Source organism: Lampris incognitus, chromosome 13, assembly GCF_029633865.1.
Source record: "Lampris incognitus isolate fLamInc1 chromosome 13, fLamInc1.hap2, whole genome shotgun sequence".
Lineage (NCBI taxonomy): Eukaryota > Metazoa > Chordata > Actinopteri > Lampriformes > Lampridae > Lampris > Lampris incognitus.
In genome coordinates, this window is record NC_079223.1 from 26428633 (window position 1) to 26449639 (window position 21007).

General features: G+C 46.6%; 1 protein-coding gene across 1 annotated transcript in view; it reads left to right on the plus strand.

Moving 5' to 3' along the window:
- The window catches only part of acss1 (acyl-CoA synthetase short chain family member 1), a 127120-nt gene that overhangs the window by 39533 nt on the left and 66580 nt on the right, over positions 1-21007 (plus strand). The window contains exons 5-6 of the mRNA XM_056291422.1: positions 905-1057; positions 3487-3634. Coding sequence (XP_056147397.1) covers positions 905-1057; positions 3487-3634 — 301 coding nt within the window. The remainder of the gene's footprint in view (positions 1-904; positions 1058-3486; positions 3635-21007) is intronic.

Sequence of the window (21007 nt, forward strand, 5' to 3'; positions counted from 1 at the left end):
CTGTAGCTCCTCGCATGCCCTTTTCCTGCTGGCCCCCGCTGGAGATTTCCATGCAAATGAAGCATGGTGCGTATCGAAGTGCCGCTTTATATTTGACCGTTTAATCGATGCAATTTTATCCTTGCATATTAGACATACCGCAGATCCTGCTCTCTCTACAAATGCAAATTCCTCTGTGCACGCAGCCTGGAATGCACGGTAATCATCATCTTTTTTTCTTTTCGCCATCTTTTCCGTTACAAGGGTTGAAGCGGATAAACTAGTTGGCTATCTGATAAAATTGATTTCTTCACCTTTACAATGACCCGGACATGCTCGCGAGCCATTGGTTCCCGACCCGACCCACGACCGTGGCCCGTGACCCGTGAAATTTATCTTCAAAACTAATTTGTTTACTTTTAAATGACACAGTATTATTAAGAAATATCACATTTTAAAATCAGTTCCAAACTGATTTTTTTTTAAAAAATTTCAACTCAAAATTGTCTGGGAGCCATATGCCGTCACCGGAAGAGCCATATATGGCTCGCGAGCCATAGGTTCCCGACCACTGGTCTAGCGGTTAGCGATATCTCCTGCAGTACGGGCGATACGGGTTCGTGTCCCGGCTGTGGCGACGGTATCTCGGACTGCCCCCCGAATTCACTACAATATACTCTCTAGTCTGAATGTATAATACAGTTTGTCTTCAGATTTGCATCAATTTAGAATATCTTCAGTGTCTGTTTATCATGTCTTTAATATCTATTTTTGTGTTCATGTCTTTTAGTTGGGCAAATAAAAAAGAAAAGAAGCTGATGTGGTTGTCATTTTGAAATGTTCTTTTGTTTTTGATTGTCATTAATCTTAATTCCCGTGGATTTGTTGTATCTCCTGAGGTTTGTGTTTGACCTCTGTGTTTCAGGCCATGGAGAAGGAGTCTGCCATCTGTCCTCCAGAGCCCATGGACAGTGAAGACATGTTGTTCATGTTGTATACCTCCGGCAGCACCGGCAAACCTAAAGGCATCGTCCACACGCAAGCTGGCTACCTGCTGTACACCGCACTCACCCACCAGGTACACACAAATCCAATCCACTTCAAACACTTTTCACACAGACTCACACATGTCAGCACAATCAAGAACACAACCAGAGTTTTACGGCCATGGCCTCCTTTTCATCTTTAAAGCAAAGAATTAAAATATTACAATAAGGATGTTCACCATCTTAAAAATACTGATGGTGGTCCGCGGTGGTGTAGCGGTCTAAGCGTCGGCTTTAAATCGATGCAGTTGCCCACTGCGGACTGGGGTTCGCCCCCCGGTCTCGTCAAATCCGACTATGGCCGGACCTGATGAAGCAGCAATCATTTGCAATGCTGTCTTCGGGAGGGGGGCGGTGTTGGCTTGTGTTCGTCACGTGAATGCGTCTCTGGTGTGTCGGAAAAAACAGTGGGTCGGCCTGAAGTCGCCTCGTCACGAAAGGCGGGAGGCGTCTCCTTCGAGACTGCCGGCCGGAGAGATGCAGTTGGCAAACGCATGCAGTACGAGGGTGGGTGTTTGAATTAAAATAGGGATCGATTGGCCACTAAATTGGGAGAAAAAAAGGGAAAAATCAGAAATAATTTTTTTTTTTAAATACTGATGGTAAAAATTAATGGATAATTCAGTTGTTTTACAACCTGGGTCTTATTTTTATTTTCCGTCAGGACCACTTTAGTCAAAGAAAACTTTTATTGTCACCTGCATTAACTTATATTTGATGGTATGGGTCTGTTGTGGGGCCTCCCTGCCCACCCATGTGCATATGTGGAAAGATCTAAGGCAGGGAGAGCAGCAGCAAAGAAAACAGAAATTACATTTATTAAGTCAGACAGCATGAAAAGGAGGAGCTGGGGTGGAGGCAGGTTGCAAAGCAGGTTGCAAAGCAGCTTGCAGAGGAAGCAGGAAAGGTAAGCAGGCTAAAGCAGCCAGCCTTCATCAGCTGAGCCATCAGCTGATGAAGGCTGTAGAGCCGCTGCTCCTTCACGTCGAAAGGGGCCAGTTGGGATGGTTTGGGCATCTGATTAGGATGCCTCCTGGGCAACTTCCTTTGGAGGTTTACAGGGCACGGCCAACTTGGAGGAGACTCCGGGGTAGACCCAGAACTCGCTGGAGGGACTACATGTCCAATCTGGCCTGGGAATGCCTTGGGATCCCTCAGGAGGAGCTGGAGGCCATTGCTGGGGAGAGGGATGTCTGGAGTGCCCTACTTAGCTTGCTGCCACCGTGACCCAACCCCAGAGAAGCGGCTGAAGATGAATGAATGAATGAATGAATGAATGAATGAATGAATGAATATCGTAACTGATATGTACTTATGACGGAAAAAAAACAACCACGCAAATAAGACCCAGGTTGTAAAAAAAAAATTCCTTTAATGTAATATATTATCAATGCTATAAATGATAATGCTTTTTACAGTACAGCAACTTGATTATGGAGCTGACAATATGAAGAGTTTACAGAAGCGGTGGTTTTAAATATAAACAGAGTGAATGGTGAATTTCAGTGAACAATGTGATTCTTCCCTCTCGCAGAGGAACTGGTTTGGAATAGGATTTCCAGTCTTGACGTCAGAGCTGACCCATTCCACCCAAAACGCCATAATGAGAGTGCTTTCTGTTTAAATTAGCAACAGAGATTCAGAGGAATACAATAGATAAGAGTTACATAACGCGACCCTGAAAACAATAAAATCACCAACCTCAGAGGCAAGTCTGCCTCCAAATTCACTTCCAGCACCCACAAGCGCGAACAGCTGGTTTCTCGCAGATTTGCTGTTAGTATTTGTTTGTGTGTATTTGTTTGTGTGTGCAGACGTGTATTGATGGATTTCTGCAAAGCTGACATGATTTTAGGGATGATAACCGAATAACCCCCCTTTACATCTTGCTGCTAATTTGTAAAGTAGCTTAGCACAAGCTCTCCCCTGCCTGATTGCCAGCTTCTGTCCATGAAACAACAGACAAAAGCTGCTTTATCTAAAACAGACAGGGCCTCTTGAGTCTGTTCCAGGCGAGCGAGAGAGAGAGAGATGGATGAATGAACCTTTGCCAGCTAGCTAAGGTTTTCAGATCAGCAGTCATTAGGTTGCCATATTGCTTTGGGGGGAAAAAAACAATAAAAGTTGATTGGAAAGAAGAAACAGAGGTAACGTTCATCTGCAGAACAACATGGATCCAAATATCACCGTTCAACATTCATAAAACACGGAGGATTCATTGACTGATTTTTTTACCACCCTTGATTTTAGTTCCGTTCTCTTGAAATAGTAAGTTTGTTATTTTCAGATTGAGAGATCTCATATCTAAAAAAGGAAAGAAAAAAAACTTTTCTAATTTCTGATCCTCTGTCAGTCTTTCATGATCAAAATAAATAAATGTTTCTGCTGGATCATGTAATGGGCAAGGTTGCTGCAGTCTTAAAACTCACTATGTTTTCATGTCATTTTGTTATATGTGCAGTATGTGTTTGACTGCCAGCCTGGTGATGTGTTTGGCTGTGTAGCTGACATTGGCTGGATAACAGGACACAGCTACGTTGTGTATGGGCCGCTGTGTAACGGAACCACCACCATGTTGTTTGAGAGCACCCCAGTCTATCCAGACCCTGGTAAGAACACAGCCATGACACTTAGTCTGCATCTGTCCACAACAGAGAGGTGGTTTTCATGTGATGACTTCAGACTCGACTTGGAAATTTTTTTTTTTTAAAAAAAGGCTCGGACTTGACTTACTATAGACTTGCAACTAAATAACTTGTACCATCCCACTTTCACCCAACAGAAATATATATATATCCATCCATCCATCCATTACCTTAACCGCTTATCCTGCTGTCAGGGTCGCGGGGATGCTGGAGCCCATTCCAGCAGTCATTGGGCGGCAGGCGGGGAAACACCCTGGACAGGCCGCCAGGCCATCACAGGGCCGACACACACACACGCACACCCATTCATTCCTAGGGACAATTTCGTACGACCAATTCACCTGACTTACATGTCTTTGGACTGTGAGAGGAAACTGGAGCCCCTGGAGGAAACCCACACAGACACGGGGATAACATGCAAACTCCACACAGAGGATGACACGGGATGACCCACCAAGGTTGGACTACCCTGAGGTTTGAACCAAGGACCTTCTTGCTGTGAGGCGACCGCGCTAACCACTGCGCCACCATGCCGCCATATATATATACTATATATATCACTCACAACACCATTGACGGTTTCCTATATATATGTGTGTGTGTGTGTGTGTGTGTGTGTATAAACACGGACACAGGAAAAAAGATTTTAATACATTGCAGTACAGGCCTCTTTCGTGCATCTCGCACTCATCAGCTGCTAATGTTTTATTCACAAAGAATCATACAGTTTACATTGCCCAGCGTGACGCCCCTAATTTCGGTTAGACAGTGACCAATCAGATGGGGAAACATTCAAATTATAACAACCAATGGGGTAGGTACTTATGATGCACAGCAACCAATTGAGGGGTAGAAAACATTACAACCAATGGGACTGGGGTTTGATTTGAAAAGCATTTAGGGGCCAGGGCACTGTTGAAATGGCGTACATTAGAAATATAACAAGGTACTTTATGTGAATTATATATTGAGGTTGTGTTAGGGCACAGTTGGAAGTGCAGGAAGTTAAAATATTTTAAAAATTAAAAAATATTTTAAAATAAAAAACTAATAAACGTCATATGTGTATTATCTAATGGGGGGATAATAAGTTACAAAGGAGATATTTTTTCCTGTGTCTACAACTGGTGGCCATTCGTTTCTATTATTCAAGGTGGACATATCAGGTCTGCAAATAATAAAATACTTTTCTGCCAAGCACAGGTTACATCTTTTACCCCTAACTGAATATGCACTACTCTTTGCAAGGATTTTCCATGAGACGGAATAACTGATACTCTTGTCTACCAATGAGCAAGTGTGGCGGCTGAAGGCCGTTGCATTTTTCGCATGCTCATTTCTGAAGCTACTCATATGGGCGTTAAACCTCATTTTAAAAGGGCCCTCTGTTAATCCCACGTAAGTGTCCACATTGTAGTTGTCTTCTCTTGTCACCGATGCCTGGTAGATGACTCCCTCTATCTGGCATTTTCCTTCTAGAGGACACGATGTCTTAACACGGCATTTGCAGTTGGAGGTGTTTGGTTGTGGTGAGGGGGTCTGTGCCTTGGCCATGATGCTTGTGTTGTGGGAAGAAATAACCTGCTGAACATTTGGCATGCAGCTGTAGCTCATTTTGACAGTGTTTCTGTTGAATATTTTCCTCAATTGGTGGTCTGGGGTAAAGCACTCATCCAAAAGCTTGAAATTTTTTTTCCCCAATATTAGAGGCCACAGTGTCGCTGTAGGGAGGGTTATACCAGGTTATGTTACGCCTTCTGCTGCGCTTTTTTTGTTGTTGTTGCTGGCTGTTGCTAATTGGTGGTGGATTGTACGTAAGTCTGAAATCATATCCACATGTTTGTAAGGCTTCCTGGTATGGGGGGGGGGGCTGCTTCGTTAAAGATGGCTTAGCTGGATGATAAACATGAAAGTCTTTTGTTTATGCTCACTGGGATATTTTTCAAAATGGAGGGTGGATGCTTGCTTTCTCTGTGGATGTATTGCAGTATATTGTTGGGCTTCATGTAAGGCCTGTATGTACCAGTTCTAGGGTCTAGTGAGATGTTGAGGAAGTCAGTCTGTTTTTTGTTAGCCTCAATTGTAATTTTTAGCCCATGGTTTGCAAATATACTACACATTTTCTTTTTTATTCTTTTGACTTCTCTTGCCGGTTTGTTGCAGACTGCCAGCCCTTCGTCGCTATATAGCCCGACGTTGATGTCTAGGACCTGTAGTTGGGACAACAAGTACAAGCCCACTAGCTCACAAGTCTCTGCCCCGTCGAAGCTGCCAATCGTCGGGCTATATAGAGACTGTATGATTCTTTGTGAATAAAACATTAGCAGCTGATGAGTGCGAGACACACGAAACAGGCCTGTACTGCAATGTATTAAAATCTTTTTTCATGTATCCTTGTTGATATTCCACTCCTCATTTGTCGCCCACTCACAACACCATTGACGGTTTCGGAAAAAAACACTACATATATATAGATATATCTATATATCCATCCATCCATCCATTTTCCAAACCGCTTATCCTGCTCTCAGGGTTGCGGGGATGCTGGAGCCTATCCCAGCAGTCATTGGGCGGCAGGCAGGGAGACACCCTGGACAGGCTGCCAGACTATCACACAGAGCTCACACACACACACATTCACACCTAGGGACAATTTAGTATGGCCGATTCACCTGACTTACATGTCTTTGAACTGTGGGAGGAAACCGGAGCCCCCAGAGGAAACCCACGCAGACACAGGGAGAACATGCAAACTCCACACAGGATGACCTGGGACGACCCCCAAGGTTGGACTACTCCGGGGCTCAAACCCAGTACCTTCTTGCTGTTGCTGTGAGGCGACCGCCCTAAACACACACACACACACACACACAGAGCGTTTTTTTCCGAAACCGTCAATGGTGTTATAAGTCCTCAACTAATGAGGAGCGGAATATCAACACAGGCACAGGAAAAAGGTTTTAATGCACTGCAGTACAGGCCTGTTTCATGCGTCGTGCACCCATCAGCTGCTAATGATGAGTTAATCATCATTGCTAATGATTATTTAGTTAATCAATAATCATTAGCAGCTGATGAGTGCACGACGCACGAAAGAGGCGTGTACTGCAATGCATTAAAGCCTTTTTTCCCTGTATCTGTGGTGATAGAAAAAAAAAAATCTATATATTGATATTCCGCTCCTCATTTGTTGAGCACTTTTATCAACACCATTGACGGTTTCCGGAAAAAAACACTATTCAGTGATACTCAGTGTGGTCCGCGGACCACCAGTGGTCCGCGAGCGCCCCCAACTGGTCCACGGGAGGATTGCAAAAAATCGTGTTTCTCAAATCACCTTCATCTGCGTTCCAATGCAAAGTTACGAGTACAGCTGTTTTCTAAATGTTTTCTAAATTAAAAGTGAATCAAAATGTAGCCTAAATAAGCCTAAGAATTTTGTTCAATTTGTCTAATGCAAACCTGCGTTTTGAGTCATGTCTCTTCAGTTAGCCTGTGTTACCTAGGTTACCTAGTTAGCTTCCATTCCAATAACAGGATTTTCATGTCAAAGACCTCCTGACTATTGTGAAAATTAAGTAGAATCTAACAAAGAGTGAAGTGAACCGTTCGAAATACAAACATCATGGATCGGTGGCTGAAGAGAAAATCCGGAGAAACGACGAACAGTGTAAGTGTAACCCGCACTTTGCGTTCGGCCGTCGTCTCCCTACACGCCCTGGGACTCTGCGTTGTGTTTGTTGTAGTATGATGTTTGCGTGGAAAAGGAAGGAGGCGGAGGCTTGGGATCGTGGCTGAGACCTGGACACTTTACTGGCACTCGCTTACACTTCACCTCTCATCAATCAGCTGGCCGCTGGCCGCATCATACTCACAGCTTCCGGCAGACAAACAAAAAACATTTTTCTTTCAAAATAAAATTAAAATAAAAAGTGCAAATGTGCAAATAAACACATCTCATATCAAAATGCTACCTTACGGCAAAACCAAATGTCATCCATTATAAATTAAATAAGGCACTTAGTACCCATAAAATTAAACAAAAAACCATGGATAATCTGCTCAAATAATACTGCATCCTGCGTTATATGCTATGCTAATGCTCAACAGGCTAGCCAACACTTTTTGTCACATTTCTCTTGCCAAATACAATGTTCGACATCAAACTTTAACTAGGTTATAAGCAAACTTGTCTATTAACACCACAAAATAAACAGTTAGACAATATGTGCGATATAAATCAATATTTTTATGATAATGCAGACCGCCAGTAACACTGCTCACCTTCCGGCAGACAAACAAAAAACATTCGATCAACGTAGCCTTTTGCCCGGCACAAGACTTAGGGGTACGGTGTTGCAAGAGGGACAAACATCGCCATTTGCGGCATTCCCAGGGGAACATACAGCGTAACAGTGCCACCCTGTGGCGGATTTGCATTACTACCTTACATCTACCCCTTCTTTAATTGATGGCGTCCCAGCCATCAGACCAAACAAAACAAAACAAATAAAACTTATGAGCATAAACATTAAAACAGATCACACTGAAAGTGACGTATTAATACCATGAGTTGCATATGAAATGTAGATGTGTAAATGCAATCAAAGTAAATAAACCATTAATAAAACTTGTTTGTTTTGGGGTTTTTTCCGTGGATTATACGTGCCCTGCTACTCTCTCTGCTATGGCCCTCTGCCACAATGTCCAGCCCCTCTCTATCTTCTGCTGTTCCTCTTTTGATCTCACCACCTGTGACTCGTAAGACAGTTTCTTTGGGGGACGTCGAGTTCTCTGTGGGTTCCTCCTCAGGCTGGGGCCATCAAGTGCGTTGGTGTCGCTGACATTTATGTCCTCTTCCCCCCCTTGACTCACTTTTTCGGCTTCCTCCCCCATTACCTCCATGCCATCCACCTCCCAGTCCCCCATGTCAGACTCAACTCCTGCACTTGTTGCTGCACCAGCCCGCTCCACCGGAAGAAACATACACTGTGTAAGAAGGTTGCGGTGAACCACTCTCTCTTTTTCACCATCCTCTGTTCGGACCACATATACTGGTATACTGGTGTGTTTCTTCACCACAATGTATGGGCGTGACTCCCATCTGTCTCCCAGTTTCTGCCGTCCCTCCACATGACATATTTTGACCAAGACTCTGTCCCCTGGGCTGAAACCTTGACTCTTTGCCTTTTGATCATAGTACCTTTTCTGCTGCTCTTTTGCATGTCGTGAGGCCTGGTTAGCCTGAGTATAAGCTTCCGACAGACAGTCATGCAGGGTCTGGACATATTCACTATACTCACATGGCTCTTTGGTGGTAGAAAGCCCAAAAATCAGGTCGACTGGGAGTCGTGGATGTCTACCAAACATTAGGTAATACGGTGTGTACCCAGTAGAGTCATGTTTGGTGCAGTTATACGCATGTGTCATTGCATCCACATACTCATGCCAGCGGGGTTTCAGGTGAGGCTCTAGTGTCCCCAGCATGTCCATGAGAGTCCGGTTGAACCTTTCGGTGGTGCCGTTACCCTGGGGGTGATAGGGGGTTGTGTGTGTCTTAGTGACACCAGTACACTTACACAGCTCTTTCACCACAGCACTTTCAAAATTACGCCCCTGGTCTGCATGTAGTTTTGCTGGGAATCCAAACCGACAGAAAAAGTTCTTCCACAGTACCTTCGCCACTGTACAGGCTTTTTGGTCTTTAGTGGGATAGGCCTGGGCGTACCGGGAGAAGTGGTCAGTGACAATAAGCACATTTTCTATGCCTCCCTTTGATTTCTCCAGAGTCAGAAAGTCTACACACACAAGTTCCATAGGAGCGCTGCTGTGAATACTGACCAGGGGAGCCCTGAGGCCTGCAGTCGGAGTCTTTCTGAGGCAGCACCTTTCACACTGCTCACACCAAGCCTTGATTTCCTGGAACATCTTAGGCCAGTAAAATCTCTCCCTTATCATCTGCAGCGTTCTCTCAAACCCTAAATGCCCTGAGTCATCATGAAGTGCAGTCTTGACGGATGTGTGAAATCTCTCTGGTAGTACCAGCTGCTCTACTACTCCCCTTTGACAGTCTTGGACCTGACGATACATTATTCCATCCCTTACTAATAACCTCCGCCACTCTTTTAAGAGAAGGCAAACCTGCCTGCCACCACCAATCCTCTCGCTGCGGCTCGGTTTTTGGTTCAAACTTTTAAAGTGCAAAACGGGACCGATTACAGCATCCTCTTTTTGCCCTGCACGAATCTCCTGTTTTGTCAATGCAGGTAGAGAGTCCATCCCCACATCTTGATAGGATTCACCGAGCGTGTGTGACAGAGGTTCTTGATGCTCAGGTCCCTCTGAAGCGGAGCTTTCCAGTTGTTGGGGAGATTGTTCCTCTACACACCTTTGTACTTTGGCTGATACAAGCTGAGGGCAGGTTTGCAGGACTTGGGTGACCTCCTGGTTAGACAGCCGGGAGAGGGCATCAGCGTTCGCATTATTCTGTCCCCTTCGATACTGCACATCAAAATCAAATGCTGACAGCTGAGACACCCACCGCTGACCTGTAGCATCCAATTTTGCAGACGACATGACATACTTGAGGGGGTTATTGTCTGTCTGGACTGAGAACTTGCGCCCATATAGATGGTCATAGAACTTGTCGGTCACTGCCCATTTCAGAGCGAGGAACTCTAGTTTGTGTGCAGGATACCTCGTCTCTGCTGGGCTCAAGCCTCTGCTGCCATAAGCTATGACTCTCTCGACTCCGTCCTGAACTTGGGCTAATACAGCACCAAGCCTCTCCCCCGAGGCGTCAGTCTGGAGCAGAAAGGGTAGGCTGTAGTCTGGATAGCCTAACACTGGAGCAGTTGTCAATCTTTCTCTCAGTGACTGAAAAGCCTCCTCACACTCATCAGTCCAGACAAAGGGCGGGTCAGGCACTAACCTCTTCTTCCCCCCTCTCCGTTTCTTTCTAGGGTCACCAGCGGTAAGGCGGTACAGGGGCGCGGCCAAGGTAGAGTAACTGCACACAAACCGCCTGTAATATCCGGTGAATCCCAGGAACTGAAGCACCTCTTTACGATTCGTGGGCCTCGCCCAGTCCTTGACTCTGCTGATCTTCTCTGGGTCTGTCCTGATGCCCTCCGCAGACACCAGGTGACCCAAGTAGTGCACCTCCTTTCTCACAAGCTGACATTTGGAAGGCTTCAACTTCAAGCCATGCTCCTTCAGTCGATCGAACACCAGTTGCAGCCTCTCCAGATGCTCATCAAAGGTTTTAGAGAATATGATCAGATCATCAAGGTAGATCAGGAGATGGGTGAAGTTCAGATCGCCAAAACAGCAGGTCATGAGTCTCTGGAAGGTGGACGGAGCGTTTTGAAGGCCGAAAGGCATTCTGTTGGCTTCAAACAGCCCCATGGGAGTACTGAATGCTGTTTTGTGTTTGTCCTGCTCCGCCACCTCTACCTGCCAGTATCCAGATGTGAGATCAAGTGTTGAGAAATACTTTGCTTGACCCAGAGCCTCCAGGGCCTCCTCTATTCTGGGCAGTGGAAATGCATCTCTTGTGCTGCAGGCGTTAAGCCTTCGGTAATCGATGCATAATCTTAGTGATCCGTCTTTCTTGGTAACAATCACTACTGGCGAAGCATATGGACTCTTACTAGGCCTGATAACCCCTGCTGTTTCCATTTCTGTCAGCAACTTCCTCACATCCTGCCACTGTGAAGGGGGAATCTTGCGGTATGGGAGTCGAAAGGGCTTTGAGTCGACCAGGGGGATTTCGTGCTGCACTGTTTTTGTGTGGCCATAGTCCATTGAGTGCTGTGAGAACACCCCCATATTCCTCTCCACAAGCTCTTTTAGGAGGGCGCGCTGGCGCTCATTCTCCACTGCTGCCTCACTTATGTCCACCCCACCACTGCTCACAACTTGGTGCAGACACCGATATGTCTCTTTGTTCTCCTCATTTTGATGACAACCCTGTTCCGTGGCTGAAAAATCCACAACACTGTCCACCAGGAAGGCGCTGGCCAGCTGTGTGTGTGGTTTGATTGTGACAGTTTGTTGGGACAGGTTCATCACTCTGACAGGAGCACAGCCTTTCTTCACATCTGCAAGAACTTTGGCGACCATAAGGTCCTGAGGAAGCCGAATGGAGGCGTGGCCTTCAATTAGCACTGTGTATGTCTTTCTTTGTGGGCCAGTTTTGATTTTGATTTGCACATTAAGTCCATCTCTTTCCCTCCCGGGATGCGTATTTTACGGCCAGTGTACACAGCAGGGCCCACCATGTCGTCTGCTCCTGTATATTCAGTGTCGCCAGTTTCCAGTAAAGCTGTGTACCACTCTGGATGGCTTTCCTTCACCCGCTGAAGATATTGCTCCCCATAGGTTGCTTGGAGGTGCCTCCTGGCGGCACGGACGACATTAGTTCCCACAAGCAGTGGGACGGAGGAGCGATACTCGGAGTCAGGGACAACAAAAGCCGGCACTCTCTGGAACTCTTTCCCCAGCACTTTCAACTTAATACACAGGACACCAGAGTAAGGCACATCCTGACCTGCTGCACCTGCTATGGGTATTTTAGAGGGCCGTAGTTTCTGTCCATGGAGGTCAGGGTGGTTGCACCAGTATCCGTGAGTAATACTGGTTACCTGAGAGCCGGAATCGATAAGAGCCCTGCACTTTAATCCATTGACTTCCACCTCACCTTCATTCCTGGGACCCACAATAGGAATGTCCTCTACTCCATCATCAGTATCGCTCACCTGCAGTGGGGGGTCTTGCTGCTTGCCCATGGTTGCCCCAGTTACCACAGGCTCTAGGCGTTTAAATGCTGCGTTGAGTGGGGCGTGGTGCTCTCTGCGGAGGTCGCAGGCTGGGGTCGGTGAGTCCAGGGCAGACTGGGATCTGGGAGCACCGCTCGACATACTCGGGCTATATGCCCTTGCTTCCCACACTGGTAGCAAACAACACTGGAGCCCTGAGTAACTGTTCTGGGAGATGGTTGGGGCCTTAGTGGGGGTGCAGGGGCTGGTGCAGGGGTAGGTGCAGCAATTCTCAACTCAAGGTGAGCCAACTTGGTCACCTGTTCTTCTTGGCTAAGAGCTAATTTCTTGACCATATCTTTAAGCTCTGTCCACTCTGAAGTGTGTTTTGACCTCTCTGACCTCATATTGGTATCACATTCTGATGTGACCTGCACCTGGGTGAGCGCTTTCTTTGTCTTGTGTTGTGACTGGAACTTCTGAGTCTCTTTTGAAAGGTTTCTAAGCTCTGCTTGCAGCTCCCGGAAACTCAAAAGCCTGGGCTTCATTGGTGCGATCCTTGCATACACCATCTCATCCATAAGCCCTCTTAGAAACTGTCGAGTGAGTTTACTATCACGATCAGGAAATTGCCTGCCCCCTCTCTGACTTTCCTCTACCGCTCTCAGTGTTGCCTCCAGAGCAATAGCATAAGAGCAGGCAGACTCCCCGGACCTCTGGCTGCGCTCATAGAAGTCGGCTAGTGGATCAAGTGAGCCTTGTGTGTCGCTGTATTCAGCCCTGAGCTCCTCATACGCCTTCTCTGGAGTCTGGTCGTGGGGGGGTAGGTTCAGGACTAGCTTCCTGGCCTCACCGCTCAGGTGTCGCACAACAGTCGAAAAGCGGAGGTGTGTGGGGAGCTCGATTGCCTCCAGAAGGTACTGCATATCACGAACCCAGTCTTCTACAAGTATTTTGCTGTCTGGATTGCCAGTGAAGATTTGGACATTTTTTACCTGATGAGTTTGCATGAACCCACCATATGCAGCTGGTGGAAGGGTTGTGTTGGCTGCGGCTCTGACGGCAGCATTCATTGGGGGCTCATACGGACGTGGGTGCATGTGCGGGGTGGTGGATGGGTGTTGTGGGAGTGTGTTGTGGTACATGACAGCTCGAGGGTCTGAGGCAGGGGCTGTGTGGTTAGGGGCTACATGTTGCACTGCTAGTGGGGTGGTCACCTCTTGGGGGTAGAGGGCAGCAGGCTGTGACATATGCAGCTGGGGGATTGATCCATGCTGCAAACTTTGAAGGGTCTGGCCAGTAGAAGAGAGGTAGCTCATAATGTTCATCATTGGTGGCATTTGAAAGCTTGGCATGAGGGCCTGGGGCACAGGGGGATTATATGCAGGACCAGTGTAGACCTGGGGTTTAGGCTCGGCAGCAGGGCTTTGGTAAGGAGGGGTGTCTGGGTGACTCATGGTCGGCCGCTGTACAGTTTGCATTTCCGTGGAGGTGGGGCACGAGAGGCTGTGAATGGGCAAAGGGTGTGTGTGCTGGTTCACACTGGCTTGGGCCGGGGGATTAGGTTCCACTAATATCTGTACAGCTGGAAGGGATGCACTGGGCAGGCTGTAGTCTGCCCTGCTGTTTCGGTGGATTGGTTTGGCAGCTGGGCTGCTGTCAAAACATAGTGAGGGTGCTTGCATTGGAGCTCTAGAGGCTGGCAAGGTGGGTGCATGAGCTGGAGTGGAGTAGTGAATAGGGTAAGGTGACAGTATTGGGGGTGGTGGAGTGAGTGGTGCACTTAGTCCTGGGTATGGGGGCTGCTGACTGCTGTGGTGGTCTTGAGGGAGGATCAGCTGTTGGGTGGTGGTGGGGCTAGTGAAGTAGTTGTTAAGCTTGGCCTCACTGATTGCTGTTGATTTGCAGCACTGGTGGTTGTTACGCCCTTGCTTGAAAGGTGGGGTTGTGTCTGGGCTGGAGTGTCACAGTTGTGGCTGGCTGTGGGCATCGGGGGCAGTTGGGAACCCGGTGTGGCAGCAGAGGCACCTTCTTGCTTTGACTGATAATCTGCATAGTCACTGAACATTTTGATATATTTTTTTCTAAATCACTATGACTGGTGTAACTGTTGGTGTCAAAACAGATGACTATTAATGATTCACTGTGTTCACAGAATAAGTTTAGCTGTGTATGCAAAATCTCCCCTTTTTTCCAGTAAATATATCAAAAAACAATAATCACTATCAACTCAAAACTCACATTAAACTTGAGTCAAAATCAGATGGTCAATACACAACCCTTAACCAAAACCAAAAAATTATGAATGATATATATCAGCTTAATGTTAAACACAGTGTTCCTATAGCAGGATCTCACATAGCACACTTTTACACAACTCAAATAACAGTTAAGTTTATCGAAATATCATAAAAAGTCTTCAAATGGATATAGCAAGCTTTCAACAGTCTTTAAAGGATATTTGAAGAGGTGAGTATCTTGCCAATGCTGCAACGCCGATGACAGTAGTTCAGTCCACCACACTGTCCAGTCACTGAAGGTAACGCAGTTCAATGCAGCAGCAAAGGCGAGGACGCGAGTCTCTGTATCTCCTTGGATCTCGAAGCACCACGATCCGGGTCACGGCACCATGATGTAACCCGCACTTTGCGTTCGGCCGTCGTCTCCCTACACGCCAGTGTAGGGTGCCACCCTGTGGCGGATTTGCATTACTACCTTACATAAGCAACAAGGTGCAGAAACTTCCTTCCCCCATTGGGCGCGTCAGTGTTAGCATGGAGTCCCATAGTGCTAACAGTTTGCAGCAGGAACTAGCACAACACTCTGAAAAAGCCACTGCAAAAGTGAAACGTAAATACAGTAGCGATTACATTCAATTTGGATTTTTCTGGACTGGAGATGCTGAGGATCCAAAACCTCATTGTGTTGTGTGCTATGACATATTAGCTAATGAAGCAATGAAACCTGCCAAACTCAAGCGTCACTTCGAGTCAAAACACAAGGAATACACCTCGAAACCTGTGCAATTTTTTGACAGAAAACGTGAAGAGCTTGAGCGACACGCGAGAAAGGAAGCCACACAGTTTTTTATGCCAGGGGACAACGCGAAAGCTACCGAAGCCTCATACAAGGTCTCCCTACTCATTGCGAAAGCTGGCAAACCTCACTCAATCGGCGAGACCTTGGTTAAGCCAGCTGCAAAGGTTATGGCCAACATAATGCTAGGGGAGAAAGCGAGTGAGGAACTTTACAAAGTACCTCTGTCCAATGATACAGTCAAGCGGCGAATAACATCCATGGCTGCAAATGTCCAAGATCAGCTGGTGACACGTCTGCGTCAGTCTTTTTTTCTCTCTCCAACTGGACGAGTCCACGGACATCGGTAACGAGGCTATTCTCCTCTGCTTTGTGCGGTACATACATGCGGGTGCTGTTCACGATGATTTTCTTTTCTGTCAATCCCTACCAACCAACACCACAGGAGAGGCGACATTTGAGTCCCTAAATAACTTCATTGTGCAGAATAACATTGATTGGAATTGGTGTGCTGGCATGTGCACTGACGGTGCCACGGCAATGACAGCCAAACACAAGGGCCTGGCTACGCGTGTACGCGCTGTCGCTCCCTCTGCCGCATCGACGCACTGCTGTATCCACAGAGAGCAATTGGCAGTAAAAAAATGCCACCCTGTCTTAAACAGGTTTTGGACGAGGCCGTAAAAATTGTCAACTTAATTAAAAGCAAGGCACTGAACTCACGTCTTTTTAAAGTTCTGTGTGAAGAAATGGGGAGTGAGCACACAAGACTTCTTTTCCACACAGAAGTTTGCTGGCTATTGCGTGGTAAAGTTCTCACCCGCCTCTTTGAACTGCGCGATGAAGTCAAGCTGTTTTTGCATCAAACTGATGAACTTTATGGCAGAATGCATGACTTTCAATGGCTCGCAAAACTAAACTTTCTTGCTGATGTGTTCAGCACGCTTAATAACCTGAATTTAGCACTGCAAGGAAAAGTGGTCACGGTTTTTTACAGTGCAGGACAAAGTTAAAGCCACTCGCATCAAAATGGATCTGTGGTGCGCACGTCTTGATCGCCAGGAGTTTTGACTGTTTCCTAACTCTAGCCGATTTTGTCCTCGAAGCTGAAGAGGTTCTGGATAGCAACACACTTGCAGCCTTCAAGGAACATTTGCAAGGCATTCACACGCAATTGGGAAGATACTTTCCAGAATTGGATGTGGACCTTGAATGGATCAGAAATCCATTTGGAGACCAACCTCACATTGAGCACGTCAGTTCCAAACTATCAGCACGAAAGGTGGATAGTCTTGTGGACATTGCATCAGATGGAACACTGAGAATGGCGTTCAGAGAAAAATGCTTGACAGACTTCTGGGTTCTCATCCAACCTGAACATCCTGAGCTGGCTGAGTCTGCTTTGCAAGTGTTAATACCGTTTTCAACCACCTACAACTGTGAAGTTGGGTTCTCCACACTGGTTGGTTTGAAAACCAAGCAGAGGAACAAGATCGATGTAGCCCCCTGTATGAGACTGAAACTCTGTAGTGTGGAGCCAGACATTGAGTCAGTGATGCAACAGCAAAAGCAACAGCATTCCTCCCATTAATTGTTGACTGCTGCTACCTGTAAAGCTGTTATGCTTATTTGAAATGTGTAATTTCATAGCTTCACAAGAGCCAGTACAAAGATTTGATTCCTATTAAAAAAAATGTTTGTTAAATTAACATTAATAGTTCACTCTTTTAATGATGAATTCACATTGAGTTCACCCTGACAGTGGTATTTCAAATAAATTCCCATGTTTTATTCATCACATCACAACCAAAGGCAATAGCTCTGAACAAAATTAATATGAAACAGTAATTACACATACATCTCACAAAAATCAAGGTCAAGGTATATGGTAGAAGGCTAGCCTAATTTTGCTAGTAGCCTATTTATTACATATTTTATATTGTAATATTCTGCAGACATAATTTGTAATATAAAACATAATATGCTATTGTAAGCCTAATATAGACTGTTTTAAAAGGGGTTTTTTTTTTGGGCGGGGGAGGGGGGGTGTTGACCGGCTGGTTAGGTGGTCCACGGAACAATTTTTTATGATCAAGTGGTCCTTGGTGTGAAAAAGTTTGAGAACCCCTGATGTATATATCCATCCATTATCCACACCGATTATCATGCTCTCAGGGTCGTGGGGATGCTGGAGCCTATCCCAGCAGTGATTGGGTGCCCATCACAGGGCATATATATATATTATTTATTTATTTATTTCAGCCTCAGCCAGTACCAGTGTGGGAGGATGGTGGCGCAAACTTAGGTTTGCTCTGCCCAGTTGGACGTGCCTGGAAAACCTCCAAAGGAAGGCGCCCAGGAGGCATCCTAATCTGATGCCCGAACCACCTCAGCTGGCTCCTTTTGATGCAAAGGAGCAGCGTTTCTACTCTGAGCTCCCTCCCGATGTCTAAGCTCCTCACCCTATCTCTAAGGCTGAGCCTAGATGCCCTACGGAGGAAACCCAATGTTTGTTTAATTAATCACAACGGAGACTGCAGCATATGTACAACGCATGACTGTTTATTGTAGTCACATGAATATGATGTAATACCCCAATCCCTATTTCCTGCAAGGGTGTACCATTCACACACGGTCAGGGAGGGGCTTAGACCAACAGTCCATCTAACATCTCCCTTTTTATAGTTAAACCTTATATAACTGATTGCCTGAGTACCACCAATGTAAGAGTAACCACTTATACACTGAGTTTAAGTCTCTCAATAAACCATATTTTTCAGATTAAGAACTTCTTCCCCCCCTTTCAACTTTTCTAACTTTAACAAAACCCATAACCCAGAATCCAGTCCTTTCTATAGGTTCAGTCTGTTTGGTGCTTTCACTAACCTGCCACTAGCTGTTCTGTAGTGCGCTGTGAGTGGTGAGCTGCCTATGGACTGGGGCAGGTCAGTGCCTGGCCGGGCTGAGTTCTTGGTCGCTTGTGTCACTGTCCACAGTGTCACCGTCCTTATCCTTGCCCATTGTGGTTTGGGCCAGACTACTATGCTGCTTGCTGTGTTGCTTAGGGTGGTGATTGACAGCCTCCCTCTCCGCTGGTCTCAGGTCCACCCAGTTGCACCGGTAGTGTGTCCCCTCTACATCCACCAGGTATGATCTGGGGCCCACCTGTTGAAGGCACACTCCTTTCCTCCACCTGCCTGTCTTATCTCCATGTAGAGGCTTCATTCTGATGTCTTAGCCAATAGACAGCTCAGGTAGATCTCTGGCCAACTTGTCGTACCAGAATTTGGCTATTTGGTGTTTAACCCGCAGCCTTTCAGGGACTCATGTGACAACACTTGGCTCCAAAAGTGCGTCAGAGACTGGGAGAGGAGTCTTCAGTCTCCAAGCCATTAGTCTTTGTGCTAGACTGCTATGCATGCCCTCTGTGGGTGTGTTTTCGCCACTCTAGAATGGCAATCCATGGATCATTACATGCACTGGCTGCTTTCTTGCATAGGTTTTTTTTTACTATCTTCACAGCCGACTCCCCTTTCCCATTAGACTTTGGGTGTCTGGGTGATGACATAACATGTTCAAAATCCCATCCCTCTGCAAACTTCCTGAATGTTTCACAGCCAAACTGGGATCCACAGTCTGTTGTCACTCGGTCAGGCTGCCCGTGCCGAGCAAATTGGGCTTTGCACCTCAGTACTGTGGTTTCTGCTGAGAGATCTGGGAGCAGCTCTATTTCCCAGAAATCTGAGTAATGATCTACCATGAGCAGAAAGTCTTTGCCTGCTTGTCTGAACAAGTCCATGCTAAAGATCTGCCTTGGCCATGTGAGAAGTGCATGTGACATCATTGTTTCTCGCTGTTGTTCGTGTGAGTATTCATTACATGCTGAGCACTGGCTCACATAGTCCTTGATCTCACCTTGCATGCTGGGCCAGTACAGTGTGTCTCTGGCCTGTCTGTAGCATGCTTCACCTCCTACGTGACTGGCGTGGATGCATCTCAGCATTTCTGCTCACGGTGATTTTGAAACTATCACTCATTGACTTTTGAAAAGCACTCCGTCTTGTGCACTGATCTCGTCCCGGATTGACCAGTATTCTCTGATTGCTCGGGGAATTTCCTTTCGGTGGTCCCCCCCCCCCCGTAGCACTACTGCTTTCAGTATCTGGAGGGTTTTCATCTCCCTTCATATGCTTCCTGATCTGAATCAGGCACTGGCTGGTGACATTTAGGTAATCAGCCTGATTTATTTGTTCAGTGTCTTCTTGTGTCCTCTGTAGGTTGCAAACTGCATGGTCTGTGTATGCAGTGTCGGTTTTCTTTGATGGTGCTATGGCTCTGCTCAATGTGTCGCTGATGTGCATGTCCAGGCCTGGCTTGTACACTACCTTGAGGCTGTAGTTTTGAAGTGTGAGCAGCATGCTTTGGAGCCGCTTGGGTGCGCTGAGGAGGGGCTTGTTAAAGATAGAGACAAGTGGCTTGTGTTCTGTTTCTGCTTTGATCTTTCCTCTCCCATAAAGATAATAGTGAAAGTGCTGGCATGGGAACACACTGCTCAGGCACTCCTTTTCGATGTGCATTCTGATGAGGCCAACAGAACCACATTATCTGCAAAGAGCAGAGATGCAATTCTGAGGTTCCCAAAACAGACACACTCTTCACCTAAGCTATGCGTTGAGATCCTCTCCATGAATATCACAAACAGAATTGGAGACAAGGGACAACCTTGGCAGGGTCCGACACCCACCGAAAACTTGTTTGACTCCGTGCCGAGAATGCAGACATAGCTCTCACTTTGGTTATACAAGGACCGGATGGCTTGTAGCAACTGCCCTGGTACCCCATACTCCCACAGTACACCCCACAGAGTGCCCCGGGGTACACTGTTGTACTCCAGTTGGTTTTGATGCTGCTTTGACACCAATCAATTTTGGTCTCTTGAATGTGAGATCTTTCCCTGCTGGAGCCAGACCTGGGAGGGGAGCTCACCGGCAAGCATCTGGTGGCCAGTACCCCATACTCCCGTAGTAACCCCCCACAGAGTGCCCGGGGTACATGGTTGTTAGCATGTCTGTGAATGTTCTCATTCACAGCCATGTTCTCATGGTTGTAAGCCTTCTCCAAGTCCACAACACACATGTAAACTGACTGGTCAAACTCCCATGCCTCCCCCAGCACTTCCGCGAGGGTAAAGAGTTGGTCCGTTGTTCCGTGGCCAGGACGGAATCCGCATTGTTCCTCTTGGAGCCGAGGTTCAACAATCAGTCGGAGCCTCCTTTTCAGCACCCTAGAATAGACTTTCCCAGGGAGGCTGAGCGGTGTGATGCCCCGATAATTGGAGCACACCCTCCGATATATATATACTTAGCACAAAAAGTAAGGAAATTTGTGTTTGGTAGATTATTTCTTTAATGTAACAATGCTTCATGGCAATAAATCTTATACCGTTGGAAAGCCTGTTTATTTCCCTTTTAATTGCTGCCACATTTGTAAGGAACATGCATTTGTGGGATGAGCAGCAGAGCTGAGTATGTGGGTTGCGACC